General features: G+C 46.1%; 1 protein-coding gene across 1 annotated transcript in view; it reads left to right on the plus strand.

Annotated features, from left to right (window-relative positions):
- Positions 1-1,776: 1,776 nt before the first annotated feature.
- Positions 1,777-24,355, plus strand: part of SH3BP5 (SH3 domain binding protein 5) — a 37,808-nt gene continuing 15,229 nt past the window's right edge. Inside the window, exons 1-3 of the mRNA XM_077304484.1 lie at positions 1,777-2,092; positions 4,205-4,267; positions 13,627-13,755. Coding sequence (XP_077160599.1) covers positions 2,006-2,092; positions 4,205-4,267; positions 13,627-13,755 — 279 coding nt within the window. The 5' untranslated portion in view covers positions 1,777-2,005. The remainder of the gene's footprint in view (positions 2,093-4,204; positions 4,268-13,626; positions 13,756-24,355) is intronic.

Here is a 24,355-nt window from a genome sequence, read left to right on the forward strand (position 1 = left end):
GCCCGGGAAGCTTCTTACTGCAGGGAGGGCGGGGAGAGGGAATCAGGGCCGGGCCGCGCCCGCGCGGCCCGCGGGTGCGGCCCGATCCACGGGCGCGGCTCGCGGGCGTGGCCCGATCCGCGGGTGCGGCCCGCGGGCGCGGCCGGGCGCGGCTCGCGGGCGCGGCCCGATTCGCGGGTGCGGCCCGCGGGCGCGGCCGGGTGCGGCTCGCGGGCGCGGCCCGATTCGCGGGTGCGGCCCGCGGGCGCAGCCGGGCGCGGCTCGTGGGCGTGGCCCGCGCGGTCCCTGCGGGCGCGGCCCAATGCCCTGCCGGTCCCCAGCCTAATAAAGGTTGGGGACCACTGCTCTACCATTCCCCGGAGTCCATTTAAGTTTGCACCTACTGCTTCAGTGACTCCATCCAGCCACCTCATTCTCTGTCGTCCCCTTCTTCTTTTGCCCTCGATCGCTCCCAGCATTAGGCTCTTCTCCAGGGAGTCCTTCCTTCTCATGAGGTGGCCAAAATATTTGAGTTTCATTTTCAGGATCTGGCCTTCCAAAGAGCAGTCAGGGCTGATCTCCTCTAGGACTGACCGGTTTGTTCGCCTTGCAGTCCAAGGGACTCGCAAGAGTCTTCTCCAGCACCAGAGTTCAAAAGTACCAGGAGGCATTAGGTCCCGCAGAGCATTCAGGAATCCAGTTGGATCCATACGTCTCCACAGGTGAGCTAAAATGTGCTCGACACCCAATTGAGGAGGGGGTGGCAGCCTTAGCCGGGCCTTCAGGGCACAGTGGTCTGACCATGGCACAGCTGTAGCTGAAACCAGATCCACATTCAGCTCTGCGCTGAAAACGAGGTCCAGGGTGTGGCCTGCTTGATGGGTAGGACCAACAACAATTTCCGAGAGTACCAGTGTCACATGGCTGACATCAGGTCCAACCCATTCCTAGAGCATGGCAGCTCAGCATGCATGTTAAAGTCACCCAGAACTAGGAGTCTGGGGAAATGTAGTGTCCAGGAAGCTACCTCCTCTACCAGAGCTGACAGGATGCCTGGAGGTACATTGGGCGCACAGTACACCATCCGGGGCCAACACATTTAACTCCTGGAATTGACAGCACAGGGAGAGCCCTGAAGGAAAAGTTCACTTGGATTAGGATAGCCACCCCTCTTCACCACCATGCACTTTAGAAGTAGACTGTCCTGTTCCACATTGGAAAATCCAGCTGCAAAAGCACACTGAAAATGCATTAGCCACTTTCATTAGGCCGTATGCTAGTTTGTGGCTTACTTCCATTTCATCACAATGATGCATGCACAGGAAAGTGCATGTCTCGAATACAACTTCGTTGGACTTAAAGGTACCACTGGACTCAAGATTTGCTTGGCACAGAGGTCTCTGAAAGATGAAATCCATAGGAAGTCAACACAACTAACCCCCATCCCAATCCCATCCTGGAGGAACGGGGGGGGGGGTTGAGCCTTTCTACAGGAACAGGATGAGCCCCCTCCTAGCCCCACACTCTGCTGCACATCCTCTTTTGAGTCCCAAACAGTTATCCCCCCCCCCTCACAATCAGCCCAAAAACAAGCACTTCGCGACCCCCGACTGATTCCCCCCCCCCCGGGAATGCGAGGAGGTGTTTGGAGAGCCGCGAACAAAGACTCGAGGATGGAGCCCGGAATGCACCACAAACGTGGGCTGAACAGGCCGGGGGCGGAACATGCCCGCGTGTCAGAGCGAGAGAAAGGAGGGAGGGGAGGAGGGAGCCCGTCCCCGCGCTCGGGCCGCCGCCGCCACCGCCGCAGCGCCAGTTCCAGTCAGGGGGCGAGGCGAAGCGCAGCGCCTTCCCTTCCTCCCCTCCTCCTTCCCTCCCCTTCTGCCTCCCCCAGCCGTGCAGCCAGGCTCAGGCAGGGCAGGCTCCCCGCAGAGGCTCCGGAGGAGAGGCGCTTGGGCCGGCGGCGGCAGCAGCAGCAGCAGCAATAGCAGCAGCCGCCCCTTCCTTGCTCACTCGCCCGCCCGCCATGGAGCCGGCCTTGAGGCGGCCCCGGGGGGACGACGGCGAGTGCGAGCCGCAGGAAGAAGAGGAAGAGGTGGATCCCCGCATCCAGGTCAGCGCGGCGGGAGGCGAGCCAAGCTCTGCCCGCGCTCACGCCCCTTCGCGCGGCGCTGGTGCAGCGGCCATGCCCCGCAATGCAAAGGCCGGTGGGGCGGGGCGGGGTGTTGCGGCGCGGCGCGGCCGGGGCCCTCGGCTTGGGAAGGGGCGACCTCCCCCCTCCGCCCGCCCCATTGCAAATCCCGCATTCGGTGTCCGCGGAGGCGGCTCTGCGGCGCGCGGCCAGCGCCAGGGGCTCCCTCGCCAAGGACGCGCCGGACGCCCCGCAGGCTCGCCTCTCCAAGCGGCCGCCCGTGCGCCCGCGGGCATAGCGGCGGCCCTTCTCTGCGGCGCCTCTCTTGCGCCGAGCCTCCCGGGATGGAAGACAGGCTCGGGGGCTGAGACCCAGGCGCGCGTTTTAAGGGACTCGCCGCCTGCTTCGGCCCACGCCTTTTCTCCCCTAACCCGAGCACAACTTTAGGCCGCCGCGGGAGACCCTTCCCTCTCTCTCCAACCCTTCCGAAACCTGGCCGCGGCACAGGCAGGCAGGCAGGCTGGCTGGCTGGCTGGCTGGCTCAAGGTCACCTCGCCCGCGCCCTGGCTTTGGAACGACTGGCACCGGGAAGCAGGGCTCTAACCCCCAGGCCGCACTGCTTTTGCCTCCCCTTGCTAGATTGCAAGAAGGCTCCCCCCCACGGATTTGCAGTGATGCATGCTGCTCTGCCCCAATCCCAGCTGGAGGGGAGGTGGTGGGTCTGAAAGCTCCCCTTTCTGGATGTCTCTTCTCTCACCCCCCCCCTCCTTCCCCGTCTCTTCTCCTGTCTTGGTTTCTGGTGACCCAGGCAAGGTTGCTGCGAGGAAAACCTTCCTTGGCAGGTTGACGGGCATGGGTTTCCGCCTCTTTCCCCAGCATCCCTGAGCATAGCGATGGTTTCGTGAGACAAAAACGTCCATTTTAAGCAGCTGCAGATTGTAAAAACCTTCTACGTTTCCTGGAGGGGAGGATGGAAGTAGGCCTGTTGGGTGCTAAATCCTTCCATACCAGGAGGAGAGGTTGAGGTGAAAAAGGCACTCCTAATGGTGTGCAGTTTCATGCACAAAAGGATGGATCTGATTAAACTAATTTCTTAAGTAATACAAAAATGCAAAAAAAAAGTCAACATTTAAATAGAAGTGCATCTTCCTGTTTGGCCATCAGTGGACTTCAGAAACATGGTGCCATGTTATTTAAAAATCTTATTTAAAAAGATGTGGGCTGGAGGGAGAGGTTCAGCCAAGTGGCTTGGATGGGACCTTCTAAAGTTTGAGCCCAGTGGTCTTTAAGTGTCATCTCAGCTGTGAGCTCTGGCAGCCTCGTAGAATCATAAGAGTTGGATGGGGCCATCTAGTTCAACCCCCTGCTCAATACAGGATCAACCTAAAGAATCCATGCACACAAGACCAACTGGTTATATGGAGATGATAATATTGACCTGGCTTAAAAGGTTCTTATAAGGATTGCCGAGGACTTGTATGTGTTTGGAAGTTAAAAAGCACTCTATTCTCATTGTGTATTTAGGCTTATCCTGCACTGAGCAGGGGGTTGGACTAGATGGCCTGTATGGCTCCTCCCAGCCCTATGTTTCTATGTACCTGCATGACTTTTCCCCAGCTGTGCTGTAGTTAAGGATCAAAAGAAAAGGATGAAGTATTTGAAAGGAAATTGGAAATGGAAGAAAATATGTTATGTCCTCTCGAATGCTGGTTTGCTTGCCACTGAGTAAACCTCTTCTCCTGGTGAAGTTTGCTGGGCCCTTGAGGTTTAGATGATGACGGCCCTACATTTAAACAGGAACACAGGACTTCCATGATGAACAAGAACAACTTGGGTCTGTAAGGAGGACCATTTAAATCCTTGGAATATTTCTCAACCTCTCCCCCTGCCCCTAAACAGTCTTACTGCAGATGTCTTAAGGCAGCTGAGTTCTGCTTTGCTCTTGAAATGTTTTCTCTCTTTCTGTTTCCATTTAACATTCCAGCTGGGGCCCCAGTGCGAAATGCCAGATGACACTTTAATAACCCTGGCTCCTTCCCTGTGGTGTCAGTTCCTGCCTGTTTGACATGAGCCTCTTTCTTGGCTTTCTTCCAGGGGGAGCTTGAGAAGCTGAATCAGTCCACAGATGATATTAATCGGAGAGAAACCGAGCTTGAGGTAGTGTGTTTGATTCCCCCCCTTATGTAAATATACTCCTAGGAGAGATCTTGCTGTATTTCTAATTTTTTTTTTAAAAAGCTCTGTGTGGTTTGGGTTTTGTTTTGTTTTGTTTTTTTGCGCTGAGGGCCAGCGATGACATTAAAAAAAGAATGAAAATGTGTATGTGAACTAAGCCAAAGAGCAAAGCAAAAGTAGGTCAGGCATCACTCGCTAGACACTGGAATGACATTACTATGTATAGCGCCCTGGCTTTCAGTAATCCTCTGATACCCTACACCGAGGGATCATATACAGCAGTCGCAACGGTAATTAATCCTACGCTTAGGTATGCAAACACTGCTTTTGGGGGATGATAGGTCGACTGTCTTTCCGCTGTACTGATCTTCTCTTAAACACAGTGGTATTCTGGGAGGGTGCTTCCAAGGGAAAGAAATTTACAGTGCCTCCCTGAGCAGAGTAGCACCCTTGAAGACAGGCTCAGAAGGCTGTAGGGCCACTTAAGGTGGCACTGTTGGGAACCTGTATTTAAGAGAGGCGGAACACAGAGTTAAGCACACCTTCGTTGTCTAGAAATGTCAGAATATGGAACGCTGGATCTCCTGACAACGGGAGACGTGAAATGTGGTTCATGACTTCAGAAATGACTGCAGGAAGCCGAAGCACGGATGAAGTGGGCTCTTGGGCCACAGGAGTTTGCAGGCTGGGAGAGGAGGGATTGTAGTGCCAGCCAGGAATTTAAATCTGAATATGGGGAGAGCTGCACATGTAGCAAACAGTAAGGGGCAAGGGGCGTGGGATTTCCTCTCTTGCGCCTGTTACAGTCCTTGAACAGCTAGCCTTGCAAAAGGAGCATTGTGTTCACTTGATCTGATAATTTGCAGCAAATGCATTTGGATTTTATGCGCTGAACTTTATGAAAAAACTTTCAAAGGGCTAGTGGGGTACTTATTTTTTTTCCCTGGCTCCACTTGGTGGTATATTTCTGGGAGGCCAGCCTGCCAGGAGGTGTAGAATAAAACATTGTATTTGTATGGCTGAACTATTATGACATTAATCCACATATTTTGTCTTTGAACAGTAGAATTGTCTTTTCCATTGCCCCACATCCTTGTGCCTATCTCCAGTTAATTCTCTGCCTAGGTCCACATTACTTGCTCCTCTTGGTTTGCATGCATACCTCTTGTTCTCTAGGACCTTTTGAAAGCTGAGGCTATATTGTGTTTGCACTAATCTTTATTTCTAGTCATTTGACATTTAAACTTCTGTTCCCCATCTCCAATAGACAGTAACCAGCAATGGGTCCCCCATGGCATTGGTGCTGACCATCTGGGTGCCTGACCATCATGGTGCCTGTCCATCTTGATGCCCAACCATTTTGGTCCCCCCACAATGCTGCCCTTGTAGGGGCCTTCCTGTTTTTTTGCCATCTGTTGGGATTTATGTATTGCTTTGTAGTATTGGGTTTTTAAATGGGTTTTATTGTACTTTTGTTTGGATTGTTTGTGTGACTTGCTGTAAGCTGGTTTCTGAGAGTGGCGAGCTATAAATCCAATTATAAATAAAATTAAATTGAAAAATTGGCAGGGGAGAGGAACGATGGTAATTTCAGAGAAGAGATTTCCACTACAACCTCTTGGCCACTGATCTGAAATATACTCTTTTTCATTCAAGGTGCTTTATGTTTATAAATTATAGATGTGAATGGCTTGTTTTAGAGACAGTTCTGGGGATCACTGATCTACAATTCTGTCCTTAAATGTATTCAAGTGGGTAGCCATATTGGCACCTGCAAGATGAACAAAGTTTAATTTTGGGTGTAAATGTCCATGTTTTCATCCCTAGCTTCCCTTCAGTTGTAGGGAGGGGAAAGTGTTGCTTATGAGGTACACTGTGAAATATGTCTCTCTCAACCTTTTCCATGGTTCAAGAGACGGGGAAAAGGAGGACCAAGCTTTCCATTGGTGGGTCCTAGCAGACCTATTAATCATAATTTTAGGCCTTCATAGCTTGTGATCCACCAAGCTAAGAAGAGTCCACTAGAGATTGAGGCATCCTGGGTGTGTGGGCAACTTCTATCTGAAACAAAGTTGCTTGGGAAGCAACTGGTGGACCTCAAGATATGTTGGATAGTCATGGTGGATCATTAGTTGTTCAGGTTTGGCTGTTCTGTGGCCACTAATGTGCACTATCTGTGTGAGGGGCAGAAGAACCCACTGTGTGCTGACTTATGGCTGTTCCTAGCCCATTCCTGAACAGTCATGGATATTCACCACCGTGAGCTAAATTCAACTTTGGTCATGCCAAAACTAACACGTGTGCTTATGGTGATTGAAGGTTTTGCAGCAGCGTTTTAAGCTCAGCATGAGTCTCCATGAGAGTTTCCACAGTCTCAGATGTCAATCATCGATTCATGAGCCGTTCAAGATTTTTGTTTACTGTAAACCGTTTCCGTAACACAAAACAAGCAAACAAACAAAACATATCTTGAAGGTTGGTGGCCAGACAGCGATGTCCCTTTCTGTGGTTTCCTAAGATGATGAATAGCTTCCTTTGTCTATTCCTGTATCCCTGTGTTGTACTGTGGAGCAATAGTTGCAGCTCGTGGACGGCTGAGGCCTGCTGTGTAGATGGCTGTGATGGTCTCCTTGTGTGACATAGAGAAAATGGCTTGTGAAAGGCATCAGGCCGTTGCTAGATGCATATAAATTTAATCTATTGCTTCTTAATGAGCCTTTGATTGGGCTTGGTTAAAATCTATAATTCTGTTGGCACAAAGTAGAGAGCTGATCACTAATGCTACAGCAAAGGATTATGGGGGAGGCGTTCTCAGAGGGATTTTGAATACTTAGTTTCTCTAATATGCCTGTTTATGACTGAAGTGTTTACACAGGAACTGCAGTCTTTTATTTGGTGTGTGTGAGGGTACACATGTGATGTCTTTTTAATATGAGACAAGCACGCGCCATTAATTCAGACCTGTAGTAAAATTTGCGCTTCCATTGTGTCTGTGTTGATCGGCAATTAATAGTATTTATTTTGTCCCATGCTGGGATTTGGCTAAGGTTTGGGTGCATATTCTCCCATGATGCCTTGGAAGCTTGCCTACAGTTCTCTTGAGAGTGGCATCTCGGATTGTTTGAAGGCCATTTGGGGCTTGGATGGTCCTTCTCAGAGGAGCGCTGCTACTTCACTGAGACGGCTATTTTAGTACAGTTGGATGGAGATGTATCTCCTCCCACCCATGGTGACAGATGGAGACAGGGCTAGCCTTGCTTGTGTTGGCAGCAGTGTGACTCTTGCTTGGAGTTCATATAAGTTCAGGAGGTAGTGAACACGTGGTCTCCCAGGGTGAGGGGTAAAGGGAAGGCCTGGCAACTCTGCTTTTGATGACCCTTTCACGTGGTAGGTGGAGGGAAGGCTTGTGACGCACTCCTGCAGTGATTTCATGGGCCTCGATTGCTCTCTATAAACTTGAGTCACTGCGTGCATTTAGCCGGTATGGCTTGTGTCACTCACCCTTATTTCAAACGACGGTAAACATCTGAAGCCTAGTTGGATTTGTTCTGGAAGGTACGTTGTGTTAGAACAGGGGTAGTCTGCGGCCTTCCAGATGTCCATGGACTACAATTCCCAAGAGCCCCCTGCCAGCGAATGCTGGCAGGGGGCTCATGGGAATTGTAGTTCATGGACATCTGGAGGGCCACAGTTTGACTACCCCTGTGTTAGAACATTGGCTCCATCTTCCAGTGCCAGGTTTGCAAATCAAAACAATCCAAATAAAACTAGCTAAGCTCAGTTTGACTCTATGGTCCAGTAGTAATAAGTGATTTGCGGTGGTTGGACAGCCTGTAATTTTGGGAGTTGGCTACCAGAAGCACTCAGAGAACTGATGGGAACTGTTGATTTCCGCGTCTTAAAAATCTCTCGAGGCGTTGTGAAAAATCCGCTGTGAAGGGTGCTTAGGCTGTTTGAGCTCACAGGGGTGGAGAGCTCATCTTTTCAGAATGCACTGTTCTTGCCAAGGTCTCTGTCAAGCATTTAATGACACACTGAGCATGAGTTGTGACACATGTTTATGTATCCCTTTGCTCTGCTTAGGAGCACGAGGTTCCTGGGCATTGATGTAAATGATGCCCTCGGAGACCTAGCACTGAAGCGTTGAGGCTCATGTTTACCAAATGGGTGGGAATAGGGAATAGGGAAGGGTGGCTGTGTGCTTTCCCACAAATGTGCTAATGGTCCAAAATGCATTTGAGGTTGTTTGACCCCCAACCCTTTCAGTCTTGCTGTTTTTTTATTTCTCACAAGCAAGAAGCCTGATTCATGTGGTGCTTAAACAAAGTTCTTCTAAAATAGCTTGGTCATTGAAGACGTGAGATGCACTTTCAAAAGTTTATGGTGGGGTTTGTTAGTCTTAAAAGGTCCCATTTGATTTCTTTCCCACTTTGCTGCAATGGACTAACTCTTTGGAGGTAACGCTCTCATTGTAAGATACCAGAGTGTGGGTGTGTTTACACAGACATCACCTCTGACTCCACTGGGCTCTGAGCCTGTACCAAAGACGCCAAAACTGCTGATGAACTGAATGGATGCAAGGGAAATTTTTGACATTAGGCGTCAATGGATTGAACCCCTTCCCAGTTGAGTATGGGACCTCTACAATACATGCACAGCGTGGATTGGCCCTCTGTTTTAGGCTCTGTTAAATCCCCATTTCAGAAACACTGAGTGGAGGCTTCAGAGAAGCTGTAGGCCTCAGTTTTCAAGCCTGTGTGAGAACTATGAGTTTTTGACATGATTGTATATCAACGCCTCGGTCTTAGTGTTGTGGCCTACGTTTATCACAAGTCCACCCTGACATCCTCCTACGTTAGGTAAATCTGTGAAAGAAAAAAAATGAAGGGGGGTTTCTTTATATATTTAAAACAGGGTACCCATCACTCTTCCCCCCCCCCCCGTCTCTTCTGCCAGCTCCTGACTGGGAAACACCTAGAGATCTAGGGATGGAGCCTAGGGAGGACAGCAACCTCAGTTAGGTACATGGTCATCATGTCCACCCTCCAAAGTTTCCATTTTCTTCAGGAGAACTGATCTCTGTAGCCTGGAGATTAGGTATAATTCCAGGGAGGTTACACCAGACAGAGACCCATCATCCTGTGAAATCAGTAAACTGAAGAAAAGGAATAAAGAACTGGCTGTACCATAAATCCTCTTTAATAAGTAACTGTTGAACCAGTCAATTTCTTTGAAATAAGCGAAGCTTAGCTAAAACATTCTTCTTGAATGCCCTAGGATGTAGTCACATGGAGTAATTACCAAAAAATAAAATTCAAACTGGTTTAGGGTCTCCCATTCTTATCAATTGGGATGATTCATATATCACATCACAGGGGAGGGGACAAGTGTTTGAAAGTGCTGCGAGGAAGACCCATGTGGACACAAAGGAACAGAATTTGGACATTAGGCTTGGTTTTAAGGACTGGAAAGCTGCAGAGGATGGTTTAAGAAAGCTCTTCACCCAGAATGGGTCAAGTCTTTTGGATGGTGGAGAATGTTGTCACACACCCCCTCCCCCAACAGCAATGCAACATGATGCTGAATTTTGAAGTCCCTTTCGGGCTTCCCTTGTACAGCCTGGATGAGGTCTTACCACAATTTGTTAAAATGAAGTGTCATGTGAATAAAGGAAGATCTGACTGGTCTATGCCTTCAACAAACGGAATAAGTTATACAAAATAATGACATTCGCAGTTGGAAGTTTTGGGTTTTGTGCAAAGCCTTGGAAACCATTATTATTTTTTTGGGGGGGGGGATAGGGATTTCAGTTTTGCCGGCTATTCAGTAATGGATATGAGAGCCGCCCAACTTCAACGAAAATGGTTCAGAGGGAGAATCCGGTGTGAAGCTGATGAGTTAGTGTCAGTTCTGCAGATGAATGTAGTTGAGACTAGGGTCAATCAAAACTGAGACTTTCTAGCTCACTGCCGAAAGTTCATGTCCCTCTCTAAACCAGGAGTCCAGTGGCGCTTTAAAGAATAACGGCATTTATTCGAGCTCTTAAATGAATCAGACCTCAGATGCATGATTCATCACTGAGCAAGAAACATTTATGCTAAACTCTGCAAGCAGAAAGGGCGAAGTCAGGCAACAAGAAGTCGCAGTTTTCCTGCAAAAAGCAGGAAACAAAGAGAGAATCCATTGCCAGATTGTTGAGTTAGGATTTATCAAGAAGTACAGTATGATTACTCCCCCCTTCCCTGAGCAGGGACTGAGCATGCCCCACCCTTTAAGGATGTTAATTAACGAAAGAGAAATATGCCTCTGTTTTGCAATTCGGTTCTGCCTTTCTAGATGTACCCTGCACTTTCCTAGATTAGGTATGACTTTATGTTTGTTCTACTGTGCTTACGTATCAGCAGTTGGGAATAGTTGTCACCCACTCTGAATGGACTGATTATTCTTTTGAGTGGGCCTTGTTTTGAATGGGCCTCTCTGGATTCCTATTTTATTTTGCTGATATGCATATCAACACAGCGACCCATTGGGATTTATCCACCTGTAGAGGTTTGTGTGCCTCAAATCTTCCTTTAAGATTCATCACCAGCAGGGATTGAGCCATGCCCATTGCCAATTTGATCTTTATTCCTTGGGCCAGGAGATCTTGTTTCCATTTGTGCCCCATGTCCCTTTGTGTCTGCATGTCATTTTTACCTCATATTTAACACCTCCCCGTCTCTCATGGTGTTTCTTATGCTCACAAACATTTATTCTTCAGTCAGCTGTGAGTTGCTGCCCAAAGACTTTTTGGTGATTTCAAGAGTGAGTTCATTGTATTTGCAATAGTCCAGAGTCACAGTAAATAATTGTGTGAATGGAGTCTAGCATCCATGTGTTGAACCTAGCTGCCCCCCCCCCCTTAAAAATCTGGAACCTTAAAGCACAGGAATATGGGCCTTTCCCTGAATATTTAAATTGTTAATGTTGGATTAATAAAGCTGATGGCAGTTTAATACCCGCACCAAACCTTTCCTGCACTCAGTAATTTATTCCTTTCCACTGAGTAATGGGCTGTCAAAAGAATAACGATTCTGTTATAGCGGCTTGACAAAAAGACAATGCAACCTCTCCAGTTGGAGCTTAGGAAGAGAATAAATTTTGCTCTCCTTTTTTCCTAGAGTAGATAGCTATTTCCTTGGCTGTAGAAAACCATTTAATACTTTGGCTGTAACCGGTTCATCTGAAGGATAGCAAGGGCAGCTTTCTCAGGGCTGCTGAGAATGTGCAGGGTAACAAATCACAGTTCTGAGGCCTCCCAAGAATTTTACTTTCACACAATGTTTGAGCTGGATGTGAATGATAAGACGGACCCCCAGAGAGGATTTTTGTTGGGGGAGAGCATGCAACAGTCTTGTTGTTCAGGACCTCAGTGCCAAGTATGCATGATGAAACCTGAGCCTCTGGCTACATTGTGGTGCTTTGATTATCCATGGTTAATTGAACCAGCCATGATTTTTTATGCATTTGGTTATTTATAGTCTGCCTTTCTCCCTGAGACTTAAGGAGTGTAAATCTAGTACAGGCAGTGTGATGTGACACTCAATGATTAAATAGTGCAGACGACTGATCAGAATCTTGGTTTGTTTGCTCCCAGTGGAAGCAAAGTGCCACAGGAACCAGAGAGGCCCTTTGGCCACTCTATGGCTCAGTACCCTCTAGCAAACAAACAAACCGGGCTTAAGCTAGGATTCCTGGATTTGTGTGTAATGATGAACCAGAGTTACTGCAAACCAGGATTCACATGCTGAAATGTAACTCTGATAAAATGTGGACCTTGGCCCCATTTGCAGCCTTCCTGCTGACCGGATTTCATGGGATCAGCAGCATTCGGACATCACACTAAACTGGAGTTTAATCAAAGAATGGTTTATAAACTCAATTTCCTCTGCATGCATCCCTAATGTCTGTAATTCCAGTCATTGTACACTGGATCACTTGGACAGTTTCCACTCTGCTTCTGTCCGTCGCAAAGAAGGGAATATTTTACATTAGTATTTATGCTAGAGAAAGTAAACCCAATATCTTTGAATGGCCAGAAATATTGAGCTGACAGTCAACTGTCACAGACAAGGGTTCATTATGGCTACGTTTTGTTTTGTATCCCTGACCTATTTCTCCAGCAGTGATTACATTATAAAAACTGATGTCACCCATAAACAGTTTTTAAACTGAAGTGCATCATCGCAGGATTAAAAAGTTACACAAAGGTGATGGGAAAGACCCCTGCCTGAGATCCCGGAGACCCACTGGCCTGATGGTCGGATTCTGTATAAGGCAGCTTCATGTGTCCAAAGGAACATAGTACTCCTGCAGGTTAGGTTTAGAAGCTCATCAGTTTAAAGAATAAAATGCAGTTACAACCTTTATTGTAAAGTAAACGACAATATGAGGCTGAAGCGTAACTCCCCAAAAATATGCCTGATTTGGGGAGTTTTGGAAACACTTTAGCAATAAAAGAAATCCTAAATCCGGATTGCAGGAGTGAAGCTTTCTTGATTTAAAAACGCAATGAAGCTATTGTCTTCTTATACAAGGTGCTGGATTTGGCAAGAAGGGTCATGTTGGTGGGCATCTTGGAGTGCTTGTTGGGCTCTCATTAATATGGTGATCTTTTAGACTTCAGAAACTTTCATTATTTTTCCCAGAAATATTGCTCTGAAGAGTTCCTGCAGGTAGCAGCAATGCACGTTGAGTTAATTACTGGTAATGAGAATTGATAAACACACCGAAATAACTTCTGTTGTTGCCAAATTTGCTTGGAGGGCAATCAAAACAAGGAAGAGCTGGGTGAATTTGGAGTAACTTATAGGTAAAGATAAAATCAGAGTCCAGTAGCACTTTTAAGACCAACCAAGATTTATTCAGGGTGTGAGCTTTCGATTGCACTCTGCTTGCACTTGAAAGCTCACACCCTGAATAAATCTTTGTTGGTCTTAAAGGTGCTACTCTGCTTGCACTCGAAAGCTCATGCCCCGAATAAATCTTAAAGGTGCTGCTGGTCTTAAAGGTGCTGCTAGACTCTGATTTTATTGTGCTACTACAGACCAACATGGCTACCCATTTGAATCTATCCTTTAGGTAAAGATAATCTCAGTTGCTAGAGATAATGCATGTGAATTTTAAAAATGTAATTTTGTTGATTCTTACAGTTGGGGTGTGTTAAATTTCATACTATTTTAATTACCAATGAATACTTTTATGTACATTGTAATTTGATTATTGGTCTAGTACCGTAATAAAGACTATATGTGTGTAGTAATGAGAATTGTTTAAGTAATAACTTCTCTTTCCTTTTGTAGGATGCTCGTCAGAAATTCCGTTCTGTCCTGGTTGAAGCGACAATAAAGCTAGATGAACTTGTGAAGAAGATCGGTAAAGCTGTAGAAGACTCTAAACCATATTGGGAAGCAAGGAGGGTTGCCAGGCAGGTAAGACCATTTCAAGAGCCAGCTTGTTGCAGTGGATAAGAGCTGGGCTTGATTCCCTGCTCCTCCACAGGCAGCCAGGTAAAATGGCTGGAGTCATGTAAAGGGGACAGCAAAGAGAAGTACTTTCCCTTTTGCGTGTGTTAAAGGTAAAGGTATCCCCTGTGCAAGCACTGGGTCATGTCTGACCCTTGGGGTGACGTGTGTTAGATGCCTACAAAATGAAAACAGATACTGCCAGATGTGGTTTCATTAACTATCTCATTATAGTCATAATCTCTTTCACTGATGCTTTGTGGTTGGCCATGACAGATGTTTCCTACTTGCACCTAAATTCCAAATGTGCCCACAATCTGAAAAATGTCAGGGAACCTGATTATAGCCCATTGTACCTCCATGGAGTTCTACGACCTCACTCTGCAGTGTGCGTAGAGGAGGCTGGCATCCAATTGAATAAGGGTGTCACTCCCCTTGCCAATCAAGCACTCATGTAATCTTCTGATTTTTGCTGCTATTTCCTCGCCCTCCTCCCGCTTTATCTTCTGTGTCTTCTCTAATCATCTCATTTTCTCTCATTTACCATGTTTATGAAAAGGAAAATGCTAATACATTTCAGTTCTTTTTAAAATGAGAATGTACTGAAAGCACAATGGTGCTATTTATAGTATCAATGTTCAGCTGATGTTATTATGGACATCTGTCCCTTACCGTGGGACCGATGACACAAATTCCACCCACATAGCTTATATGTGTGGAAGGACTTGTTCTTGTCTCCTTTCCGATCCCTACTAATAATGGCCTTTCCAGAAATACTTTGTTTTCAACAACCTACTCAGGATTTCTAGCAGCTGTAATGACATTGGAACAGCACCAATTATAGGTCTTAGAATGTTATGGTTTCAGTTTCACAGCTCCAATGATATGAAGAAACTAAATTACTCAATGGAAAAGACATTGAGGAAACCAAGCCACTAAATAAAAAAGGCATGAAGCCGGCCAAATATGAAAATGCTTGGACCTAGGACACTGGTGTCATATGGGTCTTCTGTATTGCATAGAAAGTGGTCAAAATCCCCATCTTTTTGTATTTCAATTTTTTTATTCAACTAAGAAAGAAAATGATGGGTGGCATTTTAGAGTATGAGCCAGTTGACCTTAACCATTAACCCTCTGTGCTACTGCCATTTTGTCCCATACTTTTAACATCCCTATAATGATGCAGTTGACCTGCTGAGCTAGACTTTTGATGGATTACTGTTAGAGGCACCTCCTTTCTTCTATGCACCTTCAGCTGAGCTGACCAGATTAAATAGTACAAGTAATGTGAGCCCTCAGCGCAGTCCTGTTACTGACTTATAGATGGTTTTGAACACTCCCTGGTAGCTGTAGTTCCAAAAGATCGACAACTAGCAACTTATTGACTTGCTGTCAGCCAAAAGATATCTTGTGAATTATTTGCTATGGTTGCTCATATAGTTTTTTTCTGCCAGCTATGCATGCTTCAGAAAAGCCAGCATAGTTTATGCAAAAGTAACAGGCTGTTGTATTCTTTTCCATTTTGAAATATCCTGTTATGCACATGTGGCTTTCCTTGCTTTCGCCTGCATCGCTGTTGGGTTTTCTTTGTCATTCTGCATTTATTTTCCTACCTTCATTGCTTAGTTCACTTTCTGGTTGCTGTTTTTTTCTGAAACTATTTTTCAGAAAGATTTTCTGAAAGTACTTTTGTGCTTATTTTTCCCTAGTTTGGCTTCAAACCTAAAGGTAATTCAAAAGTGTACAGATTCCCTCAGATTACCCCCACCCTTTTGCCACCCCTTGAAGGTCACGCCTTTGCTTACATCAAAGTTGTTCCAGTCACTCTGTACTTTGTCAGTCTCCTCCTTTCATCGGTATACAAGCTCCATTTTCCGTTTGTTTTAAAATTTTAAATTTTTTTTGCGAGTGGCATAAATCTATCAGTATGAGACTATCACTAGTCTTGGATTGCTGGATAAAAAATTTAAATGACTGGGGGAAGCGTTTGAAAGGAGCTGTAGGAGATTTAGTTCCCTGTTGATATTGACTTTAAAGGGGGACTGGAGAGGAATCAAACAGCAACTTCCTTCATGCAAAAGGATTTAAGTGCTGCATGCAAACAAAATAAAGAGGAGGGATCATCAGTGCAGAATGAAATTGACATGAGATGTGAGGAGAGAGACTGATATGGGAATCTTAAAGCTTTGAAAACACATTTCGCTTTAATGCTTTAGTGCAGAGGTAGTCAACCTGTGTTCCTCCAGATGTTCATGGACTACAATTACCATGAGCCCGTGCCAGCAAACTTCTGGAGGAACACAGGTTGATTACCCCTGCTTTAGTGAACAAAGTTTTTTGGGAGTTGTTTTAGCCATCGCTGGAAGCCTAACATTAAAATAGTGGCTGGACTACATGCAAACTGCCAAATTTAAGAATTGTTTGTGATTTGGAGGACAGATCAGCACAGGACAAACTCTGAAAACCTGCCAAGATCATGACCAGCATGCAGGACCAGATTAGAGAATCAAAGAGAAAACCATGCAAATTTGCAAGGAAGGCCAGGAAATTAGTGTTACGATGCAGCTGTGCTAGGGCATTGGCAAAATACCACCCTCTTTTTTCAATTTAGTGGCATAAGACTAAAAGATCTCTCCAGACCTTCTGGCAGAAGACCCCCCCCCCCCCCCGATACAAACTGTAGTCTTGTACAAAACGTGATAGAATTGCAGCCAGTTTGGGACTGATGCAATTGTACTTGTGCACACACTTGCATACATGTTGCCAAAGATCACAGCTTGCAATGCCTGCATCTGTCAGTAAGTTATACCGTGCATTCTGCACAATCAACATGTTCCTCATATTATGAGATCATGTTACTCCCATTTTTCTCAGAGAATCCCCTAGTGCAGTGGTCCCCAACCCGCGGGCTGCAGCCTGGTGCCGAGCTGCGGCTCCTTCTTCCCTCCCCCCCCCGAAGCGAGAAGCTCGCCAGGCTGCGAACAAATCGGCCGCCAGGCTGGAGTTTTAGTCGTGGCAGGTTGCCCCACCTCTTCCTGCACTCACAGGAGGGAGCATTTGGTCCGGTGCACCTCATCTTCCCCTGATTTGTGCTCGTGCATGGTAGCTGGGTCAGTGACGTTCCCAGTGCATAAATGGTCAATGTGATGCCTGGATCTGTTAAACATCTTCATTATGCCAAACTGGCTGCAGTTCTACCACATTTTTATAATTGTAGCTGCAGAAGAAGAAAGGTGCGTAAGGTGGGCATAGACTGCAAAATCAAGCTTAAAGGCTTCCTGCTCTGAAAATCTGCAGTAAGATGTGCATACATAATAGGCCCATGTTTTCTACTCCCTTGCTTAATATAGTACTGTTCTTGGTTGTTGTTTTTTACACTTTGTGTTGCTTGAATCAAGAACTGAATGCATGTTTGTAAGTTTTCTAGCACTGAAACCTTTTCGGTGTTTTAACTTCCTAAAATCTGCATTAAAAAAATCCACATTTTAAAAACCAGCCCTGTGTTAATTTGATCACACCGAGAAATCAAGCAACCCTCCAGTTCACTTAAACATCCTTTTGTTGAATTTGCAATGATCCAAGTTTTAACAGATTTGTGCTGTCTTGCAAAATATTTTCTTGGCAGGAACTCGGCTGAAAGATGGGTTTGATAAACAAAAGTTGCTTGTCAGTAAAAAGGGGATCAGAGCCGTATTCATATTTGGCTGTCTGCCACTAAGCTCATGGAGGAACAAAACAGCTGGCCTTGGTCCTGTCTGCACTCACAGTTTAATTTTGATTTGAAGTGGTATCTCTTTAATCCTCATCCTGTTCACATCTGTTCCTGCCCTCTGCACCTATCTTCTTTCTGTGATATTCTCCTCCAAACTGCAGCATTTAAATCTGCATGTTAATAAGAAAACCCGGATTGCAAAGATTTTTTTCTCCCCCTCCCTCCATTTGTTTGAACTGTTACGTAATTGGTCTCTGTTGATTGGTTTCCAGAAGGAGCAGGGCTTTCACTTCTGGGCTTTGCATTTATGCATTTCCGTGCTTCTTGTTTTAAAGTTAAGGGGACACTTAACACTTCCTTTTAAAAAGGATTGTAATTGTGGGGTGGATAAGAGGGAAACACTTTTCAGAAGTCTTTACATAGACACACTGTATTCAAAGTAGGGTTTTGTGTTTCGGGCGCCGAAGCAGCCATTCCAGCCTGAAGCTGGGGGGGGAAGGAGTGGCGCTGGGACAGGCACGCCAGTCAGCACACACACGCAGGCACAGAGCTCTGCACCTGCATGCAGGTGCCAGGTTGCACACTCCCACCAGCGCCTCCCCTCCCCCCCTCCCCGTGTCACAGCGCTGGCCACTTCGGGCTGGAACAGCCACTCCAGCACCTGAAGTATACAACCCTAATTCAAGGTTTTCTAGTGTTTTCTCTTACTTTTTTCCCCAAAGGAAGACAGGCAATGTGTCCTCCTCACTGAGAGCCAGTTTGGTGTAGTGGTTAGGAGTGCGGACTTCTAATCTGGCATGCCGGGTTCGATTCTGCGCTCCCCCACATGCAGCCAGCTGGGTGACCTTGGGCTCGCCACGGCACTGATAAAACTGTTCTGACCGAGCAGTGATATCCGGGCTCTCTCAGCCTCACCCACCCCACAGGGTGTCTGTTGTGGGGAGAGGAATGGGAAGGCAACTGTAAGCCGCTTTGAGCCTCCTTCGGGTAGGGAAAAGCGGCATATAAGAACCAACTCTTCTTCTTCTTCTTCTAAGAAACAAATTGCCAAGCTTGGAAAAAGAGAGCAACCTGTTTCTCCTCCCTCCCCTGCCTGTGAAGCACAAGGCAGCTGGAGGCAGAGATGGCTGATCTTTAACTCTTTCTTGTATGAGTGCTTCTCACATAATTTAAAGAGGACTTATACATTAGGAGAAACAGTTTAGCAGTATGAAACCTCTGATAGATTTTAGGCAGCACCAGAAATGAAAGGGTCTGCTCTGCTGGGAGCCAACCAGTCAGCGGAGACCTCGGCACAATGTCCGTGACATGGGTAGTGGTGGGAAAAGAAACTCCAAAATAGACAAGGCATCTGCATCTGGAAGAGAATGCCATGGGCCCGCATTTCCTCGTTGAGTTGGAGAAAATCCACCCTTGGATATGCGGGGGAATAAGTAGTGTGACTGCAGTCCTCAGATATGCAGATTGGAGAAAGAAACCTCAGCAGCGTCAGAGTGGAAAGCAGGGTCTAAGCTATGAAGAACATTCTCACCGCTTGTAGTTTTCAATGATGCTGCACTAGTGCTCCCCATTTTAGTGGCTTGTAGTGGTGGTGTGCTTCTTCTGGCTCAGTCTGTCACAGACAAAGTAATCCTTTCTACAATCGTATCTTGTGACGATGTGTCGCCTAGGGCAGGGGGAGTCAACTTGTGGTCCTCCAGATGTCCATGGACTACAATTCCCATGAGCCCCTGCCAGCAAATGCTGGCAGGGGCTCATGGGAATTGTAGTCCATGGACATCTGGAGGACCACAAGTTGACTATCCCTGGCCTAGGGTGTAGTGCTCCCGTTTTTGCCAGTGTGAGAGAGAGAGATTTGTGTTTGCTTTTTGCCTCTGATCAAGCTCCTAGTGTAGGCAGTGGTTGATGGCCTAATATGCCATAAGCTTTGACTTTCTCAGCCCCTTTGCTCCCATGTGCCTTCATGATTTACTGTGCCCTGTGGGCTTGCTCTCTGGTAGCAACCTTTCTTTGCAGAGGTTACTTCGTTTTTGTTATGAAACATCATTCAGTCCCCTCCTCCTTGGGTGAATTGTGGCCATATGATGTTGGGCACAAAAGGCCTAGTTAAAAACTCATCTCTTTCGTTGGCTTGCATTGTACGTCCTTGATTAGCCTGTATGGGTAGCAGAAAATAAATTAATTTAGAGTGCAGCATCGCCTTTGATTGAGAGTGGGAACGTGACCTGACCAGAAAATGCTGAAGGGAGTGAAATTGCTTCCTGCTCCTCAACTAGTAAATGGAGATGTGGAGTTATTTTTCTAAGGCAGGATGTTTGCTTGGTTTGGGAAAGGAAATCCTTCATGCCACTTGAGTTGTTTGGAGAGTGGTATCTGGATGAAAGGATTCCCCTATATTTTGCTCTGAAACCTGTATGCGTCCCATACTGTTTCAGCTCCTGCAGGTTGGATTTCATATACTTTGAGCTTTTGCTGTTAATCAAAATCATCACACCTTTGCTCTCTGGCTGGGTTTACAATGTTATAATTCCAGTTGGCTTAATCCACAGAGCTCCTGCAGGCATCTCCAAGCCCTTACGTTTGCCCAGCAGTATCTGGGGTCAAAAGGTTGAAAAAGGATGCCCTAGCCTATAGAAAATCCTGACTACTGGACAGTCTTCCTATTGGATATGTGTCTGAGAATAACACAGCATAATTTTTTTAGTCCAGTGGCACCTTTAAGACCAACAGAGTTTTATTCCATAGAATCATAGAATTGGAAGGGACTTCCTGATTCATCTAGTCCAACCCCCTGCATTATTCAAGACACTCACAACCACCCACTGTTACCTGCCACCCCCTTGAACCTTCACACAATCAGCCTCTCTGTCAGATGGCTATCCAGCCTCTGTTTTAAAATTTCCAAAGATGGAGAACCCACCACCTCCCGAGGAAGCCTGTTTCACTGAGAAACCGCTCTAACTGTCAGGAACTTCTTCCTGATGTTTAGACGGAATTTCCTTTGCATTAATTTCATATCATTGGTTCTAGTCCATCCCTCCAGGGCAAGAGAGAACAACTTTGCTCCATCCTCTGTATGGCAGCCTTTTAAATACTTGAAGATATTTATCAGATCCCCTCTCAGTTGTCTCCTCTCTAGGCTAAACAGACCAAGCTCCCCCAACCTTTCCTCTTACATCTTGGTCTCCAAACCCCTCACCATCTTTGTTGCCCTCCTCTGGACATGCTCCAGCTTTCGTGTGCAGGCGCACTTTCTCAGCTACTATGAAATGGGATTTACCAGTTCATACATAAAGGTGAGCACAGCATCATGAAGATGTTTACTTTAGTCATGGAGCTGTGAGCTCTGTTTTCCATGTCTGTCTTCAGCCCCCTTTCTCCAAACCTTGATATGATTCCTCAATGAGATGGTCCAGCCTGGCAGTAATAAAACAGGATGCCTTGGGTATTTTTTTTTTAAGTTTGACATTCTCAGTGGGAATACACCTGCCAGGTGGAACAAGCTCATATTGTAGTCTCCTTTTGTTCTGCATGTGGAACGATCAGGATTAAGAACTAAGTTTGTGTGTGTGTGTGTGTGTGAGTGTGTGTGGGAAGAGTCCAAAAGCCTGTAATTGCTGATGCAATCATGTTGAGAAATAGTATTTGCCACAGAAGTAACAAATGTGCATTTTATGGGTAGCTGGCACTTTGAGCCTCGCCTAAAATGGATGGCCTCTGGCTGCTTCCCGCTGCAATAAGGTTTGTGTAAGTGGCCTGTGAACTCTGTCGTTCTTTGTTTGTGGGAAAGCTGCCTTAGGAAAGCAGTGGCTCCCAGGGCAGCTCTGAGATATTTTCATGGATAGTGCTCAGCTGGGATTCTGTGCTAATCATTCTTGGGTTCTGCAGAGGGTATCTTGTGAACTATCCTTACATTCATCCAGACGGATGATCTTTCTAGCCCAATGCTAGAATCCAGTGTTAGAAGTGGAATCCTATCAGCCAGAGTATTAGGCAGAGGCCTTTCAAAACCCTAGTTTCAGTGGTTTCAGCTGCTGAAAATGATGCTATCCTATGAACAGTAGGGATCTATTCATCTCCTTTTCTTGTTTTTTAAAAGCAACATCTAGGGGATTTTTTTTACTAAAGTGGTTGATTTTTATTCATCAGTTTGGTTTTCATTTCATCAGAAAAGACGTTCTTATTTGTAACCCATCCATCTCAACAATGACATCCTCCCCAAATAAAATATTTCTGGTGGACAAGGGGAAGCATTCTCATTTTCTAGGCAAGTACAATTGTTGTGTGCAGGACAGCTATAAAGGAAGTATTTGGCAACCCCAAAAAGTAGAGCATATGGCAGAGCAGGCACAGAGACTTGTTTAGCAAGCAAGAGAGCTATTATAGGGTGGGAGGCATTAGTGGGTATTTGGGGCCAAGAATGATTCAGAGAATTGTGAATATCATGATGTCCTTGCTTGGAATCTGTACAACAACATTAATGAAAATGCCCATTATCATTTTGTTATTTGATTTGTTAGTCTCTGAATACACAGAAGCCAAAACTGATGAAAACAGAGCTTGGCATTGAGTCCTAGTGGGGTTCATAAATGCAAAGTGTGCCTTCTTACTCCCCCTGAGAAAGAGAAATCTGTCTCTTGCCCATTGCCCTGTACTACGATTACTGAAATGCTGCAAAACTGGCTGTGGGCGTTTCCTGTGGTGGCAAAACTCATGGTTAGTTCAGGATAGTGAGTTTATTCTAGCATGTGGTGTGGGCAAGACTTAAGCCATTCATAATAGCATTTGAACTTGCTGGCCTTCTGTAGGCTCAAGTGTGTAAAACCATGTTCCTTTCAATGGCTTTGTGTTGCCACTCATTCTATAATTTTGGGTGCCTCATTGATCTCCTTTCTTTGATGGTTTCATTGATGGGCTCTCCAAGGGTGAGCAGAACTAGTCAGTTGTTGGGATTCTATTTCAGCTGAATGTTGTTTGTTTTACCAAATGCGTATGTATTTCCTTTGCTAGTGCATTGTGTTGGGAAAAGGTTTGTCCAACCTCAGCTAGGTTTGTTTTTCCTTCAGAGATCTAGGGGAGAAAAGGCATGAGTGAGGGAATTGTTGTTCTTATGTAGTAAGTGGCTCTGAGATTTTGGAAACCTGTCCTCAGGTGCTTTGAGTGTGAAAGAGGGATCCTGATTCGTTGGGCACAGATAATTACAGGTGAGATAAACTGAGCAGCCTGTAACATCTCGTTGCTGATAGGCTTTTAACTTCAGCTGGAGGTGGCCATGTTAAATGTGAGTGTCTCGCTGATCGTAAAACAAATATTCTGCTTGTTTTGTGAAATGGGGTGCTTGATTTTCAGGACTTAATTTTCATTGCTGTTATGTCACTTAACCCCAATACGTGTTCTATGCAACTGCTTGTTAGGAGAGCCAGTTCTTATCAATTTACTGCAGTTCTCCATTTAGAGGAAGAGTCAGTTGTAATCTCAGGATTTTCTTGGCACTATACAAATAACCCACTAGCAGATGGTGTTGGCTATACAAGGCAGCTTACAGTGTGGCTTGATGAGTCCTCTGTGTCTCATTTTTGTACCATAGACGTTCTCGGGGGAGTTTCTGATCTTCGATTTTACTACATCGGGTGACTCCTTTGACATAACAAAGGGGGCAAACAATGGTGATCTATCTTCTGGTGTGGGTGGGGGAAATCCCATAAGGCAGTTTCACCAGCCAAGAGCATCATCTGTTCACAGGGCCAGAAGATGAGCCTTGACAGCCACTATTTATGCTGGCCTGAGAATGATGGAGGGAGTTTGAAAGGGATTGCCTGTGATGGCTTGAATTCCCATTGCTCCTGAATGCGCTAGATTTGGAGGGTTTCTGCTGGAACTGCATGAGACCTTCCTTGTTATAAAGGCATGAGCTGTTACCAGTGTTGTTTCCATGGAGGTTCCTTGGGGCCTATTCCGCACGGGCGGAAAAGGTCAAGAGGGCAATCATATGGAAGCGGGGCAAATCCCTGTTTCTATATGACGTTCTATATGACACCCTCCTGGGCCTGCTGTAGATTAGACCCCAGAAGCCCCAAGCTAAGGGAACACAGGATTTTCCAAGTTCCCTTAGCCCACTGCGGGGGCCAACAGGGCTTGTCCTGTGGCCAGGAAGGCCTGGCTCTTCCCTGTCCTGTGGTGGTACAGAGAGGGCAAACAATGCCTGGTTGGCTTTGCCATGCTGTGGGGCGGACCAGGGCATTTATTTTTATTTTGCAAGAAATAACCCTCCTGCCCCTCCTGCAAAATAATCCCCCCATGTGTTGGAACTAATTCACTGCTGGTTGGTTTCCTGGAGGGGGGGACACAGACTGCTGAGGAGCATGTGACCAATATCCAGGCATGCAGTCCCCCAAGTGGAATGGCATTTCTGTTTGCAGAGGAAGGGGTGGTGATTTCCTTCAATTCCCTCCTCCCTCTGCAGCCCCCCGCCCCACTTTGCTCCCTATGCTCTTCTTAAAGCCCACTGATCCGAAGAAACAACATATTTTGTGTGGAGGGGCCAGTGCAATTGGAGGGAAAAGTGGGAAAGCCTGGCCACACCCCTTACTGGCTTATAAATGCCAAGTGAAAAGCATGAGCTGCCTTGAGTAGGTTCTGAAAGGCAGCATACAGATTCTCTAAATGTCTCTTTATTCAGGCTTCAGCTAATTTTTAAAAATTGCTTCTGGTATTTTAGACCCCTCTATGGGCTTGCCTTAATTTGTATATTTTTGTAGCTGTTGCTCTTCTTGATTCAAGTTTTACTGCTTAGAAATTTGAATGATAAAATAGAAGTTCTTGGAATGTGTTTCCTGTTGAAACAAATGAAATTAT

This window comes from Paroedura picta, chromosome 11 (genome assembly GCF_049243985.1).
Source record: "Paroedura picta isolate Pp20150507F chromosome 11, Ppicta_v3.0, whole genome shotgun sequence".
Classification (NCBI taxonomy): domain Eukaryota; kingdom Metazoa; phylum Chordata; class Lepidosauria; order Squamata; family Gekkonidae; genus Paroedura; species Paroedura picta.